This window comes from Lotus japonicus, chromosome 4 (genome assembly GCF_012489685.1).
Source record: "Lotus japonicus ecotype B-129 chromosome 4, LjGifu_v1.2".
Classification (NCBI taxonomy): Eukaryota; Viridiplantae; Streptophyta; class Magnoliopsida; order Fabales; family Fabaceae; genus Lotus; species Lotus japonicus.
The window spans coordinates 45,387,977-45,407,789 of NC_080044.1; the positions used below are offsets into that span (position 1 = coordinate 45,387,977).

General features: G+C 35.3%; 2 protein-coding genes across 2 annotated transcripts; one reads left to right on the plus strand and one right to left on the minus strand.

Moving 5' to 3' along the window:
- Positions 1–7,860: 7,860 nt before the first annotated feature.
- On the plus strand, positions 7,861–11,234 carry LOC130710847 (ras-related protein RABD2c). Its single transcript, XM_057560221.1, has 8 exons — positions 7,861–8,022; positions 9,164–9,236; positions 9,592–9,639; positions 9,727–9,774; positions 10,295–10,366; positions 10,441–10,596; positions 10,692–10,795; positions 10,910–11,234. Exons 1-8 carry the CDS (start codon positions 8,009–8,011, stop codon positions 11,001–11,003), a joined length of 609 nt encoding a protein of 202 aa, XP_057416204.1. The 5' UTR covers positions 7,861–8,008; the 3' UTR covers positions 11,004–11,234.
- A 207-nt stretch (positions 11,235–11,441) lies between these two features.
- LOC130710846 (pentatricopeptide repeat-containing protein At4g16835, mitochondrial) lies at positions 11,442–14,065 on the minus strand. Its single transcript, XM_057560220.1, has one exon. It carries the CDS (start codon positions 14,032–14,034, stop codon positions 12,094–12,096), a length of 1,941 nt encoding a protein of 646 aa, XP_057416203.1. The 5' UTR covers positions 14,035–14,065; the 3' UTR covers positions 11,442–12,093.
- Positions 14,066–19,813: the final 5,748 nt, after the last annotated feature.

Here is a 19,813-nt window from a genome sequence, read left to right on the forward strand (position 1 = left end):
TTGTAATCTTCCCTGTATCCATCAAATAATAACTGCTTTAATTCCCCAAAATAATTAAACATATTTATAACTTATTTAAATCAAGATTGATGAAATAAATTTACTAAGGAGTAATCTAGGTAAATCTTAGATAATTAGGGCAAATCTTATAAAATTCGGTTTCAAGATTTGTTTTAGAATCAGGGAGCACATGTCAACAGAAGAGAAGCTATCTAATTCTTTTCTAATATATATTGATATATAGGCAGGGCCGGTCCCGACATTTTGAAGGCCCTGTGTAAATAATAAAAATGGACTCCTAAATTTTTTTTTTTGAGAAAGTTTAATGGGAACACTACGCCAAAAAATGTCTTTTACAGCGGTTCGGACCCGCTATAGATCTCGCCGCTGTAAAAGACTATACAACGGTCTGAACCGCTGTAAAAGATGGATTATGTACTGCGGTTCTTTAAGGATAACCGCTGTAAAACAAATTCGAATTTTTTTTGGGACCCTTCTTTTTGGAGGCCCTAGGCTGTGGGCCTGCTTGCACAGGCACAGGGTCGGCCCTGTATATAGGGGAGGAGATGGCGATGCATATCTTAGATAATTAGGGAAAATCTTAAAAATTTTAATGGATTATAATCTCAGCACTACATATTTATTTTTATATTGTAAATCATGAGAAAGAATAAAAGGAGAAATCGGGGGATTGCTGTAAATATGTAGTAAATTAGGCTTGCGACTTTTCCTAATTTAAAGAGATAATGAAAACAGTTTCAGGATTTGTTTTGAAAATAAATTTAGTAAGGAGTAATCTAGGTAAATCTTAATTTCAAAAAATATATGTAAATCTTAGATAATTAGGGCAAATCTTTTAAAATTCGGTTTCAAGATAAAATAACACAACAGAAAAGAAGTTAACTAATAGAATGACACGTGAATTTTTTTTTATGAGAATTAACGTGAGAATGATACGTACTAAATAGCCTGATGAAAGTTTTTCTTTTCTAATATATATTGATTTTGGTAAAATGTGGGTGTTTAGAGTAAGGAGGAAGATGCATGTGACGGCTAGATCTTTGTGTTTAGCTATGACAGAGTTAATTTATATATAGGGAAGGGCGGAGAATCAACCACACAACACTCCTAATGTATCCATCTTAAGATAATGGCCTTAAGTTAATTAGTGCAAAATTTAATAATTTTGAAAACAAACATTAATTTTACCCCAAATGAAAGATTAATATTCATGAGCGTATGATTTTTTTTTTTTGGTTTATGAAAGAGAAAAAAAGATTACTTTTTAGCCTGATAAGTTCAATTCCTTGTTCTAGTATTTCGTCTGCGATAGGAAATCAAGGCTTCACAATTCTTAAGTTTTAATTGTTTTTTGGATGGTTAATTTTAATTTTGAAGGTATGAGGGGCATGTCTCACATTGCACCAAGAATGCCCCAAATTGGATTAGTTAGAGTGTAAACTTAAACACGCATTTTGATTTTTATTATAACTTTTGAAGAGATTAAAACATGTCTCACGGTGCAGCAAGAGTGCCCCAAATCAGATTAGTTAAAGTGTAAACTTTAGTAACCCAAAATATGCATTTTGACTTTTATTTTATTTATTTGAATGGACTAGGGACATGTCTCACAGTGCAACAAGGATGCCCTTAATCGAAATAGTTATAGTGTGAACTCTAAGTAACCCAAAATGCATTTTGATATATTATTTGAAGGGATTAGAGACATGTCTCACGTGTAGTAAGAGTGCCCCAAATCAGATTAGTTAGAGTGTAAACTCTAAAAAAACACATTTTGACTTTTATTTCATATCTTGATTTTTCCAAATGGATCATAGACATGTCTCACAATGCAGCAAGAGTGTCCCTAATAAAATTAGATAGAGCGTAAACCCTAAGTAACCAAAAAAAAATGTATTTCAAATTTTGTTTTATTTGAACGAATTTGGGGGAAGAAGATGAAAATCGTGTTCCAACTTTATGTTACTCTCTTGCTCTCTCTCTCTTTTCTTGTATGGAGGCTCAAACTCCATACCGTCGGTTTTTTTTTCTTCCTTTTTTAGTTTCAAGTCTTGGGTTTTTTTTTCATTAGTGAATATGTTTGTCTTTTTTGTTTTCAGATGAGAGAGACAAAATATCTATACTAAACACAATTAAAATGAAGTCAATTGGAATTCAAAATGACTTAATTGCAACTTTAGTCCCTGATGTTTATCAAAATCACGATTTTAGTCCCTCACCTAATTTAATTACAAGAATATTCCCTCACTTTCCCTCCCATTTGCAACGTTAGTCCTTCCTTCAAATCGTTAACGGAAAAAGCTTATGTGACAACGCACATGCCTCTCATGTGACCAAGAAAAATGATTTAACTGCACTTTTGGTCCCTGACTTATACACATTATGTAGTTTTGGTCCTTAAAGTTCAAAAATTGCATTCAAATTTATTAAAAAAAACAGAAAATGATAAGTGTTCATATTCTTCAAATTTAATTACATATTTATTAAATCATAATCAAGCATAATATTATAAATTTTAATTTTAAATAATTAAAAATATATGTATTGATTTGTTTATACTTTATAGTTTATAAAATAATAAAAATATCTTTAATCAATACATTCAACTTAATATAAAATATATCGAAAAAAAATGGAGGATTATATATAAATAATTTCAATTTAAATTAAATAGGATAGAAAGAGAATCAATTATGATTGTTATCAAAACATTACTGAATAAGAATTTAAATAAATATTTTATAAAATCATAATCAGGCATATTAAAATAAATTTAAATTTGAGTGCAATTTTTTAAGAAGATAAATAGTTATCATTTTCTAATTTCTTTATTGTTTTTTATTAATTTGGATGCAATTTTTGAACTTTAAGGACCAAAACTACACAAGGTGTATAAGTAGGGGACCAAAAGTGCAGTTAAATCATTTTTCTTGATCACATGAGAGGCATGTGCGTTACCACATAAGCCTTCTCTGTTAAAAATTGGACGGAAGGACTAACGTTGCAAATGGAAGAGAACGTGAGGGACTAGTCTTGTAATTAAATTAGGTGAGGGACTAAAATCGTGGTTTTTGTAAACGTTAGGGACTAAAGTTGCAATTAAGTTATTCTAAATTTATTGGGACTAATTGCTTTTGTATTTTGTATTATTTTTTAAATATTTTTATGATTTGTCGACTAAATTAAAAGAGATTGGAAAAGTTTGGGTGGTCAGAGGAAGGAGGAAGACTAATGTGGTGGCTAGGTTTTTGGGGTTAGCAATAGGGGAAGAAGTTGAAAATTGTGTTATTTTTTTCCATAGTTCAGAAAATCGGACCGGACCAGCCAGTCAAATCGGTTCGACCGGGAACCGGGCCTATGTCCGGTTCGGTCACCTTATTAAACCTGACACTCACTGAACCGAGAAAAGAATCGGTGAACCGGTTTTGAACCGGACCGGTCAGAACCAGCCTGTTTTTTTTTTGTCAAACAGTTTTTTGTTATTGTGGAAAATGTCAAAATGAAAAAAAATGTAGGCAAGGTTCGAACACAGGACATGGGGAAGCAAAAGATCCTTGGAACCACTTTGACACAATTGAAGTTGTGTAATAAGAGGCAATTTTATATGTATATATCATTTATTGTAAGAAGACATGTGCTAGCATATATACAATTTTTTAACAAGCTTTTGCTTAATTTTTTAACAATTTATAATTTTTTTTTAAAGAACAATTTGTACTTCACAAGAATGTATTAGACTCCTAGTTTTAAGAAAATATACATAATTATGATATAATAGTTTATATTTATGTGAATTTAGAGATAAATTTAGTAATAATTATGTAAATGTAATATTATATTCTTTATTTTTATATGTTATAAAAAATAATTTTATCATATACTATTAAAAATGTATTCACTGTTCACAAATATAGCATATTTATGTATATTAACATATATGATGTAATATTTAAATTACCACGGTTGGACCCCGGTTTGACCCCGGTCTAACCTTTAAACCTTGAACCAGTGCCTTGACCGATTTGATGGCCGGTCCGGTTTTCAGAACACTGTTTTTTTCTCTCACTCTCACTCTCCTCTCTCTCTCTTTTCTTGTCTAGCGTTCCATGCTTCATTTTTTTCATTTTAAAGAGTGTTGTTATGTTAAAATTGGTTCCCTTAGACCTTTTTCCCTTTTTTGGTTTGACTTCTTGGGGTTTTTTCTTTTCTTTAGTGTGTGTCTTAATTATTTTCAGTTGAGATAGATAAAATATCTCACACTTAACACATCTTTTTTTCAACTAATCAATCAATATATATTAGAAAAGAAGAACTTCCCTCAGACTGATTTAGTGACGTGTCATTCTCACGTTAATTCTCAGTGACGTGTCGTTCTCACGTTAATTCTCATAAAAAAAACCCACGTGTCATTCTCAGGTTAATTCTCATAAAAAAAATACATTTTTAAATTTATGGTTCTGGAAAGTGATATCATTAATTTTCTCTTCCTATTTTCAATTTTTTTTGATAGCTCAAAGACAGGTCAAGGTTGATGGGGATATCTATAAAAAGGAGCATGGGATGCTATCATTGAAAGGTTTGAAGTTTACATGACATTTACTATTTAGTTTTTAGATTCATGCCATGCCTTAAAAGTAGTAATCTCCTTAGCACATGTGAGAGAGAATTTGATTTGGGTTTCTCGATTTTGAGAAGCTAATTTCAGAGCGAGAGAGAAAGGTTATGCTTATATGTTTCCCTTTTTTCATTCCCCTATTTGTTTGACTGTAGTATCTAAAAAGAAAAACTTATCACTCCTTATATGCTTCTCAAAGAATAACATGATTATCAAGTAGAAAAAGTCTATATTGTTAGCTTCTCAATGAAGTTAATTTGAAAGTTTGATGCATAAGAAGAAGAATATATAGTTGATAGCTTAATTTCGTTGTTTGTCTCATGTTTTCATGTGTCCAATTGTCTAACATTTGTGTATCAAAGATATGATCTTTCCGTTCCTATTGGAATTGTTATTATTGATTCTTATGCTGGGGGATGAAGGATACTTATCATTCATCTGAAAGTTTTGAGACCCATTTATAGTCATTTTTTTTCTATGTTTCTGGCCATTTATATTGATTGATTGTCTGTTCCTTTATATGCATCTTCTATAAACAGTGTGCAAAGTGTTGAGTTAGTAATTATGGGTGCTAAGGTAACATATGTCCTACTATATGATGGGTGTCTGATTCAGATTGTAGGCTTAGACTTAATGTAGAACACCGATGTTGTTATTTGGCAGAACATAGATGGAATATCAACCATATTGTTGTGTTTTTGGATGATTTTATGATATTTTTCTTGCATTCTTACCGCGTTTTCTTCAACACATTGAATGCTTTATTTCCCTATGAACAATAATTTTAAATTCAAAAAAAATTTAACTTTCAATTTTTTTTAATTCAAACAAAAAATTAAAGTTAATTTTTCATCCAACAATTTTGTATTGAATCTAAAGGAAAAATTTATGTTTGTTTTTCTCTTATGTTGTGAGTTTTTTATTTTATTTTTAGATTATTAATTAATTTTTATTGAATTTTCATATTTTTATTTAATTCAGGATTTTATGAATTTTTATTTTTTATTTGCTAGATTTTGGTAGTTTTTATCTATCCTTAATTAGCACCTTTTTAAATTTTAGATTTGATTAGGATTTAGGTTGTTTATTTCTTGATTTTATCTGTGGGGCTTTTATTTTATTTTAGATTTATTTTTAGAGTATTAATTAATTTTTATGATATTTTCATTGAATTTTCGGATTTTTATTTAATTCAGTATTCTATGAGTTTTTAGTATGATTTGCTAGATTTTGGTAGTTTTTATCTATCTTTAATTAGTACCTTTTAAATTTTATATTTGATTAGATTTAGGTTGTTTATTTCTTGATTTTATCTTGGGACTTTTTTATTTATTTATTTTGAGAGTATTAATTAATTTTTATGGTATTTTCAGATTTTTATTTAATTCATGATTTTATGAGTTTTTATTGTGATTTGCTAGATTTTGATAGTTTTATCTATGTTTAGTTAGTACCTTTTTAAATTTTAGATTTGATTAGGATTTAAGTTATCTATTTCTTGATTTTTTCTTAATTTGTCTTATTTTTATTTAATGTTAATTCCAGGAAAAGGGAGTTGATCTGATGTTGAGGGTCCACAAAGCTATCATGGACACACAGAGATTTGATGGTTGCTAGGTGAATTTGGCAGAGTTTCTCATTAGCTGCGGACTGCGGTTGTTTCTATATTTTTTCTATTTATCACCTAAGAAAAGTGTGTTTACTTAAATTTTTAAACTCATGATGTAACAGAAGGGGAAATTAATCAGGGGCTGCAAGGTTAGTTAGATGTTATTATAGTAGTTACTTAGTACTAGGACGAGATGAGTTATAAATATAGGGAAATCAAATTAGAGGGACGCATTATGTAGCATTATATATCTCTCATTAAGTATGTCCTTTAGTATTTGAAAATTTTGCTAAAGTATGGTATTGAACATGTCTTAAGCACAAGAGAAAGTTCTTCGTGCAACGCACGGATAAAAAGTGATTGTTTGAACTCATAGGTCGAAATCTAATTCCTATGAGTTGTAAATAAAAAATCAATTTAATGTCATTACTTTTTTCATAACTTTTTGAAAGTTTTAAAAGGAAATAAATATAAAGGCATGATAATTTGATGATTAAAATGTGTCGTGCGGAGATTAGAAAAAATTAATACATATATAGTGTATTTTGGTTTAAGTTAAACTATAGGGTTAAGAGTTCCCACGAGGATGGACATTTTACATGAAAATTCATGTAAAACTAACAGAAAAATAAATTTTAATAAGATGTCACTATTTTACAATGTAACTTCATATTAAACATGTTCTACATAATAATATAGTTTATTTTTATTTTATTTTGTTCAATTTATAGGGCAAAAAGCTCCTACGGGAAAGAACATGTTTTGGAAATGCTTTAATGTCAAACATAATAAGAAAATAACATTTCATATATGATTTAAGTAAATTGTTCAGAGTTACGAGATCTCACGAGAGGAACATTTGACATGAAAATTTGTACGAGTTAACAAAAATAATAATTCATTTTTCTATAATTTAACTGTATTTTTAATAATTTAAGCAATAATTATATATTTATGTATTGTTACATATCTAAAACCCAAAAGCATTACCCTTTATGCAACACGAGTATACATCTTCACAAACAAAATTCACTTATGCCTCACATATGCAAAACTTAAAGCTTTTGGCTTATTAACTTCTGTGTTTTTCAAAATCTTTATATTAGTTAATTCAGTGTATGCTTACAAAACACTAAAATTGAGTGTCTGAATTTGTGTTTTTTAAATATCTACATCTTTATTATGATTGTTCTTACATTCTTAGCATCTTAAATATTTTATAATTTAAAGTATTAATCGGTGTATTAAATACAATAGATAAATTCTCCGTGCAACGCGCGGGTAAAAAACACTAGTTAAACAAAATTTAAAGATATTTGGGCATAATTTGGGTGATTACGGTATGATGGAGGAAGTTGAATTAACTTGTTTATAATGAGAAAATTGAAAATAAAGATTTTTTTTTAAAATACTCTTTTTTTTTATTATAATAAAAACACCAATACGAACAACATGGCTATTATGAAGTGAGAAGAAGGTTGACCCAAAAAAATTTGAGAAGAAAGAAGATGATGATGAATTAGAAAAGTAAATCAAATAGAAAAACACGGTGCAGGACACGTGGCAGGCGTTGATCTGGTTCATATACGTCACCCCACTCGCCCCTTCGATCCCTTATAGCTCCGACACCCGCGGGTCATTTTAAAACTCCACTCTCTCACACATTCTCTCGATTTCTTCTCCTCATCAATTTCTCTTTCTCCGGCGACGATCGCAGATTCCGGCGACTCCTCCGCCGCCGAACCTCGTTCTCCTGCATCGCCATGAATCCTGAATAGTAAGTGTCAATTCTCCTCCTCGCTCGCTCTTCCCGTTTTACTTCTGCAAGTTCCGGTAATTCCCGTTAGCTTGTTTAGATCTGCTGTGTTCATCGTGCGGTGGTGGTGAATCTTGTGCTGATTCAGTTTTGTTTTACTGGCTTGTGATTGCGATGATTCCTGCTTCTGAAAATTTCCTTAACTGATTTAGATCTGTTTCTTCAGATGATTCAATTATGGTTTGGCTATTTTGGAAGGTTTTGATTCTCTGATCCGGTTTGGAGAGTCTTGTATTTTAATTTCAGACAAGTTTTTTTGATAACGATGATATAATTTCACCAATTGAACTTGTTCATCAGTTAGAATACGCGAGTTCTAAGGACTCGGTGATGATTATGTTGTGAATTTTCTTAAAATTGATTGATACCTTGGAAAAACACTGACATTAATGGTTATCTTAAAATATTTATTGGAGGTGCCATATGTTTTTTTAATAGTTTTTCGGTGAGTGTAGGTAGTAATATTGATCTCTAACTACGGATTGTTATTATTTTATTCTTCTGGGATTAGATTCATTTACTGATGTGAACAAAGGGATTGTTGAAGTTCTATGGAGTATGGACAGATCTATGAATATCAGTGCTGTTTGTTTTTGCCTTCTTTGAAATTCACGCTTACCATTGTGAACCTTTGTGCAAACATGCACTGTGAGTCTGTGATGTTTGAGGAACAAGTGGTCCTCCCTAAAAAATGAATTTAAAATTTTTAACTATTGATTCTTGCTGAGATCGATAAGCATCTCCTGTAATCTACTGGGGTAATGCTAAGTGGATAAAAGTTTATTGGAAAAAAACAAACAAAGTTTTGTGGAGAGCTAAGTGGATTTTTGTACACAATAACAAGTATTGCATAAATCTCAAGATAAGTTTGATGATGAAGAATGTGTTGTCGGTGCCGGACTTATTCCATGGTTATGTGCTGTCCTATAACATGGCTGCCTAAATGCTATCTTTTTGGCAATCATGTTTTGCCGTATGCGGTGGCACATGTGCTTGTATTATGTTGCTGTATCCTAGGTCATTCTCTTAGAAAAAGAATTGGCAGTTCCTTATTAGTTTAACTAAAATCTCCCTAATTGGAGTGTCCCTATGTTTCTTTCAGCGACTATTTGTTCAAGCTTTTGCTGATTGGAGATTCTGGTGTAGGCAAGTCATGTCTTCTCCTGAGGTTTGCTGTAAGTTTGGAGACTCTATCATTTTTCTTCTTCCTTCTTTAGGAACACTGCTTCATGGTCACCCTTTTTTTCAAATTTGAAAAATGAAGTCAAAAATACCTGCTGTACCATTCCCTATATTATAAAGGTCCAAATTTACTGAAGAACTAGAGAATGCAAGGTTTACATCACATATATTGATTTGTTTAATCAGAACTTTGGAATTCATTTTTTAGGCGTTGAATCATACAGTAAATTATATACATGTATATGCATTTGTGGAGGTTGTAGGGCCGAACAATTTTCTTTTTCTTTTTTGAGTTATACTTAACAAATAGAGATTACACTTAACATTTTATTCTTTTGTGATACACAGGATGATTCATACCTTGACAGCTATATCAGTACCATTGGAGTGGACTTTGTAAGTAATGTGCCCCATTTAACCTTATTGGCATATGGAAAACCTGAACACTATGTGATTAATTATTTACCATGCTCCCTTCTGTAGAAAATCCGAACTGTTGAGCAGGATGGAAAGACTATTAAACTTCAAATTGTAAGTCCAAGATTATATTGATGTTATTTGAATGTTCTGATCGGAATATTATTTTATTATATGTCGAATTATTTTCTTACCTATGATCATTTTATTGTTATTTGAGTGTTCTGATAGGAATGTTTTCTTGACTACTAGAAAACTTGTTTTCTAAATCTATTATCTAAATTGCATCTTTTGAAATTGTCTTAGTTAGTTGTGTAAAAATAAATTTGAAGTTAATCTCCCATGTAGCCAAGAATCTCTCTCTCTCTCTCTCTCTCTCTCTCCCTCTCTCTCTCTCTCTCTCTAATGTTTAATGTAACTATCATTTTGTTCATTTACAAAGTGGCTAATTCCAAGTTGTTTGCGGTCAAGTATGTCCTTGGTTCATTCAAACAATAATATTTGAGGGCTTATGGTTACTCATAAAAATTAGGAAGTTAAATTTTTTAGAACACTCCATCCCAATTATCTGGGATTATTGCTTTATTGTGTTTTGTAATTGTTGAAAGTTTTTTGTGCATTTTTTACTGTATAGTGGGACACTGCTGGTCAAGAACGTTTCCGGACAATCACAAGCAGCTACTACCGTGGGGCTCATGGCATAATTGTAAGTCTTTCTAAACTTGTCCTTCCCCAGAATTTTTTTGATACATAGGTGTAATCTTATTGGAACTTTTGTAGGTTGTTTATGATGTCACTGACCAAGAGAGCTTCAACAATGTTAAGCAATGGCTGAATGAAATTGACCGTTATGCAAGTGAAAACGTTAACAAGCTTCTAGTTGGAAACAAGTGTGATCTCACGGCAAATAAAGTTGTGTCCTATGAGACAGCAAAGGTGATTCTTAATTTGTTGATTAATGTCCCATGGGACACCCATTGAATCCCTTTCTTTTGTCTAATGTTTTGAAGTTTGTGCTTGCTGTTTTTCAGGCATTTGCAGATGAAATTGGAATTCCTTTCATGGAAACTAGTGCTAAGAACGCCACCAATGTGGAGCAGGCTTTCATGGCCATGGCTGCTGAAATTAAAAACAGGTGCGGTATCTTGAATATCCCTATATTTGTTAGACTAATTAATTGTCTACTGTTGAGATTTTTGTCTAAGTTTGTGAAGTTCAATGAATCTTTACTTGTGTTTCTTTCTCACAGAATGGCAAGCCAACCAGTGAACAATGCAAGGCCTCCAACAGTCCAAATCCGAGGACAGCCAGTGAATCAAAAGTCTGGTTGCTGCTCGTCTTAGAGATGACTTATCTGTGGTCGTAGACGTTTATATGTGTCTCAGTGGGCATGTAAAACTAGTTTTTCACATTATGCTTTCGTATGAAGATTGTTCGTCATGATTTGCTCCTTATATCGTTCAGCTCATTGTTAAAACTTCCATTCTTTTTTATGTATTTGATTTTAACAAAAAAATATTTGTACAAAAATTAAGAATGTTGGTGAATAGCAGTATTTGCCTTGTTCTTTCTTCTTTACCTTGTGCAATTTGCGAATTAGTTCATTTGTCTCTGTAGGTGTCGAACATATAGTTCAAGTGCATTGACTCTTGTAAGTTCTTTAAATAAGTTACATAGTCTCTTTTGTTTTGTTGAGTGAGCGCCTATTTGGTCCTATAAAGAATGTCCAGAGTATCTCAAGTTACCGATTTTCTCTCTGGAAGCATAATAGGCACCACTAGTATTCTAAAGTACCATTGCATTGCCATATTATTCTAATCAATAAATAGCTTTACAAAGTAAAATATATGTGTGAAGATTTTGCAAAATTAAATAATTTTTATATTCAAACAATCTGGGGTTGGACTACCCTATTCAATAGTATAGAATCCCCCAATTCGACAATCCTATGTCCAAAGAAAAGGTTGTCTCTGTTTTCCTGATGAGTGCTGCATCTCCAACTTTTGACACAGTAAGCCATCGATATTCTCAGAATGGATATAAATGAGTCAGTTTCCAGTCCACTACAACCCATGAAGCCTTTTGATTTTGAAGTTAAAATATCAATCTTCTTTTCTCGAGGCCACATTTTGGTAAGCATCGGGTGTCAAGAAACAGTAATCAACTGCTTTCTCATTGTCTGATTCCCCAGAGAGCGTACGAACCTCACAAACTGTCCAAAAGGCTGCAAGTAAGGTGTGGGTATAAGGACATAGCAGTTGATATTCCTGAGCTAGAGCAATTAAGCATACTCTTCTAAATGTCTGGTATGGTATTCCTTTTAGTGTATAACTGATACCAAATCGACTTCAAGGTGATGAGCATCAGTGCATGACCGCATTGTGTTTACATGAATAAATTTAATAGCATTGTGTTCAGTGCAGACTATCAAGTTTACCAGTAATCACTGCAGGAGCAGAACCCATCCTTGAAATGGTGAAACCTTGTGGTATCCCTAACAATGATTTCTCTTCCTTCTATTGCTGAGATATACTTGATTGCAGTATGGCAATCACCACAAACTCTCAAGTTTTTAAACACCCGGATCGGAAGCCCTAATGGTACCTTCAAAAGGCCATATGCAATTGCCAGTTTCTCACTGTGCCATAAAAGAAGCTGTTCTTTCAGCTCCTCTCCCACATCATGCAAAGCAAATTCAAGATCTGGCACGTACCCTGCCAACTTCATTTTCTTCTCCAATTCATTTAGTTTTTCATGTATAGATGCCAATTCAGGGTGTAATCTGTCACTTGACCTAAACTCATGCACCTCACTGCTTATTTCAATCCAACTATACCCTGGTGCCTTCACGACTTTATTTTCTTTCATGGATCTTCTGATCCTAGCAACATGCTCCCATCTGTTTTGTGCTGCATAAACATTAGCCAATTGAACATATCCAGTTGCACTAGAAGGATCAAGCTCAAGCAGATTCTTGGCAGCAAACTCAGCAAGGTCCAAGTTTTTATGGATCCTACAAGCACCCAGAAGTGTGCCGAAGATCGCAGGATGGGGCTTAAAAGGCATGCTTTTTATCAAATCTACAGCCTCTGGTAACCTACCCGCTCGACCAAGAAGATCAACCATGCATGCATAGTGTTCTGGCTTAGTTTTAATACCAAAATCCCTTACCATCATGTTAAAATACTGGACCCCAAGATCTACCAGCCCTGCATGGTTACAAGCTAATAACACTGCAACGAAAGTAATCCAATCTGGCTTCATGCCATCATGTCTCATCTCATCAAACAGATGAAGAGCCTTTTCACCAGCTCCATGCTGAGCATAACCAGAAATCATCGCGTTCCAGCTCACAATATCTTTCCTCGGAATCTGAACAAATAATTCCCAGGCTTCCTTTAGGTCCCCACACTTGGCATACATGCTAATCAGAGAAGTTCCGGCGGTTGTATCACTACTCAATGGAGATTTGCAGACCAATTGATGTACTTGTTTGCCCAGTTGCAATGCTGATAAATTACTACAACCCAACAAGACACTAGTCAAGCTCAAAGCATTAGGCTTAGCCCCACTTTCCAACATTGACTTGAAAAGCTTCAACCCATCCTCTGCTCTTCCATTCTCAACATACCCAGCAATCATAGCATTCCATGTCACGAGGGTCTTCAATGACATTTCTCGAAACAACCTTTCTGCTGATTCAACCCTCCCAAACTTCATGTAGCCAGTGATCATAGCAGTCCACGTGATCACGCTCCTCACCGGAGCAGCATAGAAACACTCCACAGCAGCATCTAAATCCCCACAAGCAACATACCCAGATACCATCGCACTCCACGAGACACAGTTTTTCTCCGGCATCACCGCAAACAGCATGCTCGCCTCACCCATCAATCCAACCTGAGCATAACCCGAGATCATCGTGTTCCAAGACGCTGTATCCTTAACCTCCATGCGGTCAAAGAAAGCCCGTGCACTACCAACGCCAAAATGGTGCAAATGACAAGCCAACATAATGTTATATGAAACAGTGTTTGGTTCAGGAATTTTCTCAAACAGTTGGCGGGCTTGCTCGAAGTTGCCATGTTTCTTTGCAAAGGCTGAGAGGATGGAGTTCCAGGTAACAGTGGACTTCACTTTCATGCTCTCAAAGACGCGGACAGCGGAATCCGTGTCGCCGGATCGAGCGTAGCTGGCGATGAGCTTGTTCGAAGCGACGACATTGTTTTGGGTGAGTGTTTCATGATGATAGGAATGTAAGGGAACATAGATTTGGTGGTTTTGGGTGAGTGTTTGAAGTTTGGTTAGTGTAAGAAAGTACGAGGTTGATAAAGGGTTTTGGTTGTTGGTCCTCAACAATCGTAAAAAATACATGTATCAATTGGGTTCGATTTCAGGCTCTGAGTTTTTTAATGAATAGATAATAGCTTAATTAACACTTATATCAAACATGAAACATGATTAAAAAATACTTATATCAATAAGAAATTTCACATAAGCATTTTTTTTTATATCAAAAAGATAAATTATACTCTCTCCGGTCCTATTTATAAGCATGAAAGAGAAGAAAAATTTTGGTCCTTTTTATAAGAACCAAATGAAAGTTTGAGCTATATTAATTAATTTTTTCCAATTATGCCCTTATTAATTCTAACCTGTAAAATGTGTCTCATTAACTATTCTCTCTCTTTCCCACTTTCCAACACTAATAACAAAGGGTAATTTTAGAAGTTTATTTTGATTTAAGACAAATTTAATGCATTTTATCTAGTTTAACTACATTTCTTAAACTATGTGAATCTTTTTTTGTTGCTTATAAATAGGACCGGAGGGAGTACCTTATAGAGATTTGTAACACCCCGACTTTCGGGACGCCACTTTAGTAACCAATTAAAAACTAACAGCGGAAATGCAGGTTTTTTTTAAATAAGACAAGACTTGTCCAACGAGGACTTAAATAAAAATTCCAGACATACCCCGGTAAACTACATATATATATATATAAAGCAGATACAACTCATGTTGTACCATAAACGTCACCAGAACCTGAAGGTGACAGAAAGTATGTCAGAAGGCAACTGTACGCAACAATGATCAAAGTAAATGTAGTAATTACAATCCACCAAATATGGGAGAGTCGGCCCAAAACAGCTTCCTTAGACCTCCTATCATCCGACTACTCCCTATGATTCTCATGCAGAGAACCACACAAAAAGCAAAATGTCGAGTACCTACCCTGTCCCACAATGTACAACTGAGGAACCAGAGCTACGACTGTATAGACACCCTAAGCCCAAGTCTTGCAAAGAAGCGGGTCTCCCAACCCTCTTCCACCTCCTCGCTTGTGTAGTCATCCTTTGTGTCTGAGTCCACAGTAAGCACATCGACATCCAAATCAAGAACCTCCCACCTCACCGTCTTATGTGTCACCCTAGTCAAATCGGTCTCCAGGTCGACTACGTCGGTAGCGATCTCCTCCTCAACCACGCGAACCAAAGGTTGCATGCAGTATCCATAAGAGGAAGCAGACGCTCTAAAACGAGTCAGAGTCATGGCGACATGCTCCTCCTTTGGCTCAACGAGCCTCGAAGAAGACGCAACGTCCGTAGGGTCCACAACAGTAGGCGGTGTCGGTCCAGACGGTGTCTCAGCAACAGCATCGATCTCGGAAGAATCCTCCTCATCAGATGACGACGACAACGACGACGATGGCGTAGGTGGTTGCAATCCACAACCAGGTCCGAAACGAATCATCGGTGGCAGGTCAAAGGCAACGATGTACTTCCGCAGAACTCCAGCCGTCAGATCTCCATGTCCATCAATCATATCCTCCATCACTCTTCCCCTATAAGTCGTGCGGTGGTTGGCGGGGTCTAACTCCCATGCGGCAGGGTCAACTCTATCAATCATCTCGTATCTGATTCCCCCTGAAGGGCGAACCAATGTGAACCACTCCCCCAGCGACATCTGGAAGTTTGCCGACCGCCCAAACACAAACAATACAAACAAGGCAAGGTGCGAGGGTCAACTCACAGAATATGGTAGATAATACAGAGAACAAGTAAAGCATAGGGATAGGTATATATAGGTTCGATAAATCTTATCATGGCATATATTATCATATCCTCAAATTATTATATCAGCATTCATAAATCATCGATTTAGCAAAGCACATAACTATGTTTATCAACATCACATCATCAAACTCATAACGATGTTTGTCAACATCAAATCATCAAATGAATGGTATGAAATGCAATGTGATGCTAAAATTATGCCCCGGACAGGCTGGGCACGTGTTTTCGAGTCAGTCTTTTTATCGGCCTTTGTGTTAACCATAAGACTCGGTGTCGCTTATAACCTAAATGTAGTCACTCTTGGTGATCTATGTGGAAACCCGATCTTTCGATCCTACTGGCTCCACCAAGGTCCGACATTCCGTCGTGTATCCTCAAACATAAATGAATGATGCAATATGGTTAGTCAAACACCGTATCGTCCTCACAAACGTAACTGCCTAGCTAAGAATATTGTCTCTAAGGTTCCCTAAGGTAATTGTCGAATTATCGACCTCGAATTCCCATAACGAAGAGTGAAAACACCCTTGATGACTACTCGAGTCATCATACTCATCTCTCGGATGGTCGGACTGCTCTTAGAGAAAAAGAGTACATCGTACATAGAAACTTATTGGTTTCCCAGACTTATCCCTTAGGTATCCTAAACATTAACTGTCGGTTGGACAGATGTGCAAAAGCACCCAGGGTTTCCCCTAAACTAGGATCATCGGAACTTCTCATATTCCCAAATTCTTATTCAAGCTATAAGTCTTCTTCACTAAGTTATCAATACTTTAAAGTGTTCGAATGTTGTTTAGCGTATTATGTATTTCTTTTATAAAACGATTTCTAACTCTATAAGTTCTAAGGTTCCCCTTAAACCCATATAATTCCCCGAGAAGGTCTCGATCTCCTAAAACAACAAAGGTTCAGACCTTGGTCCGACCTAGTAATCATTCCCTAAAATTTCAGTCACTAGCATGGCATAAACTCTCGTTACCCACACTCCGGTGATACCACAATATACGTATAAATAATTGTACAATCAGTTAGTACAATCCAATAACGTATATTCAAATATAACATCATATTCTACAATTAGCCACTTAGCACATAAAGCAAAACAGTCAAATCAACAAGTCGAAGTTATCGATGCCTAAGTCATTATCTAGTAGAGTAAGTTGCCCTCACCTCCAACTCGTCTAGCTTCACAATAATCAATCTCCTCACGTGTCTCCTCAGCAGCTCCAGAAGTTCCCAAACTCAAACGTTTGAGTAAAAACAATATTACTCAATCAAAAGCAATCAAAACAATATCAACTAACGCTCGAAGAAACTTTAGAAGTCTTAGACTATGATAATCTAGGACAAATGACAAGTTTTCACGAAAAAGAAATTCTCCCCCCACACCCAAACATGCTCTCAGCCACTCCCCCCCCCCCCCCCCTTTAGCGTTTCGACGTTTTTTCTTCGATCTAATTTAATTCCTAGGTAATCTAGGGGTATAACTAGGGTAAAAAATGCTCGGAATTTTTTTAGGAATTGAAATGCAAATAAGGGTATTTAGGCCAATACTTTGGGCTCAAAAACTCAAACTTGGAATTTAGGAAAAAGAATTTGATAGGGTCGAAGAGAATAGCGTTTATAGAAACTAATTCTATAGGCACTAGGTTAGGTCGTGAATTTTTTGTTCAAAAAGCGGAACTTTGGTGAATATGGGTATTTCCACAATTTTTTCAGATCTACGACGACTCAGAGAAAACCCGAGCGCACCGGCGGTGAATATGGAACGTAGAAAAGTCATAGAAGAGGTTTGAAAGAAAAAATCGAATTAAAAAGATGTTTTTGGAAAATGCTCAAAACTTTGAGCACAGAAAGGCATGGTTTAAAGCAACATAAAGTAGAAACAAAGGTATGGAATAGAAAGATTACCTCGCTGTCGATCCAAAGAAACTTAAATCGAGTTGATCGGACAAGAACTCGCGAAGAAATCCTCTCCCTCTCTCTCTCTACAACCCACGACCTCTCTCTCTCTAATGGCGACAGAATGCCAACACTCAAAATTAGGTTCTCTGAATTGAAGAAAACGATACAAACGCTATAAGGATCAAAATACGCCGGAAAACTACTTTTTGCAATTGACGTCGGATGAAGAAACTTCCTTCTGAATAAAGATCGCAATTGCTGAAAGAATTGTGATATCACGGATGGAAACTTCGTTTAAAGCTCTGAATAGAAAAACGCTTCACTTAGGGTCTTAATTAAAGTCCCCGAGAAGATAAAGCCTAGCTTCGACGGACTTTCGGGAGGCCAAACCTATCGTGTGAACAATCCAGAGTTCCGTAGCAAAACACTAGTCATGGGAAAAATACTCTGGGGTTCTTATTCTTCTAACGATTTTGAATTTCGCGTAAACAGTGCTCTAGAAGATAACATCATAACCCTGAGTGAACAGAGCCATCGATCTAACTTACAGCCCGGCAGGACTTTTGATTAAAGATAACATCATAACCCTTGTCAGCTAATTGACTTATAGACAATAAGTTATGAGTTAAGCCGTCTACCAATAACACATTATCAATGCATGAGCTACTATCTACACAAATAGTACCAGTACCAACAATTTTACCCTTTTCATTTCCTCCAAAGCCAACTTCGCCTCCAGGCTTAAGTTTTAGCTCTTGGAACATACGCCTTTCTCCCGTCATGTGACGCGAGCATCCACTGTCCAGATACCATGACTGGTGTTTCAGTGGAGCTATCAAGGATATCTACAACATAGATAATCTTATCCTTAGGTACCCATTTTCTGGGTCCTCTCTTGTTAGTTACCCCAGAGGTTCTGGTCACCTTGGGTTTCTCAACATGATAATGTAAAGGAATTTTTGCATGATATTTAGACATGGAGAAAGATCCCTTTTTAAGAGGGGTTTTAACGACTTTAGCAGGTAAAGGATCAGGCAATATGGTACCAGAGGGAACAAAGCATTCATACAGGGATTTAGCTTTAGGCACAGAGGGCTCATTTCTAATTGGTTTAGAATAGCCAATGCCATGCATTCCGTTTCTGCTTACGCCATAGATCATTGAAGCCATTAAGCTTCTATCTACGCTCTTAGCCAGGAATCTTTGAAAAGACTTTTCATACTTAGATTCATTTCTACAATCAGAGGCATCACAAGCAACTATTTCTTCTAACTTAGCGATCTGGTTCTTAAGCACAGAGTTAGAATTAATCAAAGCATGATTATCATTTTTCAAATCAGAAATAATTTTCTCATGTTCAGAAGGAGTCTTGGAAACAGCAGATAAGTTCTTTTTCAGCTTCTTATGCTTAGACAATAAAGAGTTATACTTATCCATGATATCAGACAAGGCATGTTTCAGTTCAGAGGTAGAGAAAGAAGCGAATACCTCATTTTCATCGTCTGAGTTAGGATCTCCTTCTGATTCTGAGTCAGAGTCAACAGTTTCCTTTGACTCTGCTCCTTTGTCTTTGACAATAGCCATGAGTCCTTGGACTTCACCATCAGAGTCAACATCCTCTGACTCTGATTCATCAAATGTCACCATCAGACTCTTCTTTGTCTTGAAGTGCTTCTTTGGCTTCTTGTCCTTCTTCAACTTTGGACAGTCACTTTTGTAGTGCCCTGATTCTTTGCACTCAAAGCATGTGACTTCCTTAATTGATGACTTCTTCTGGCCTGAGGATTCAGACTTTCCTTTTGCCTTTCCAGAGCCTTTGTACTTGCTCTGCCTGTGCTTCCAGATGCGGTTGAGTCTCTTGGAGATCAGAGTCAGCTCATCTTCATCAGAATCTTCTGATGCTTCTTCAGATTCTTCTGCTTCAGCTTGGAGAGCCTTTGACTTCTCAGCCTTAGCCTTTTCAGATTTGGATTTCAAGGCTATAGACTTTTTCCTCAGATCTTGCATCTCAGAACGCTTCAGCTCATGGCATTTCAGAATGCTAATGAGTTCTTCTAAACTCATATGCTCAACATCTCTTGTGAGCTCAATTGATGTCACTAAAGGCATCCAGCTTTCAGGAAGACACCTGATGACCCTTATGACATGATCTTTTGTTGTGTAGCTCT

Bases quoted from the DNA above. Each gene is read 5' to 3' on its own strand.
- LOC130710847 (XM_057560221.1), top strand. The intron at 9,640-9,726 runs GTAAGTAATGTG...TCCCTTCTGTAG, and splicing joins GTACCATTGGAGTGGACTTT to AAAATCCGAACTGTTGAGCA. The intron at 10,796-10,909 runs GTGCGGTATCTT...TCTTTCTCACAG, and splicing joins GCTGCTGAAATTAAAAACAG to AATGGCAAGCCAACCAGTGA.
- LOC130710846 (XM_057560220.1), bottom strand. From the start codon at position 14,034: ATGTATTTTTTACGATTGTTGAGGACCAACAACCAAAACCCTTTATCA.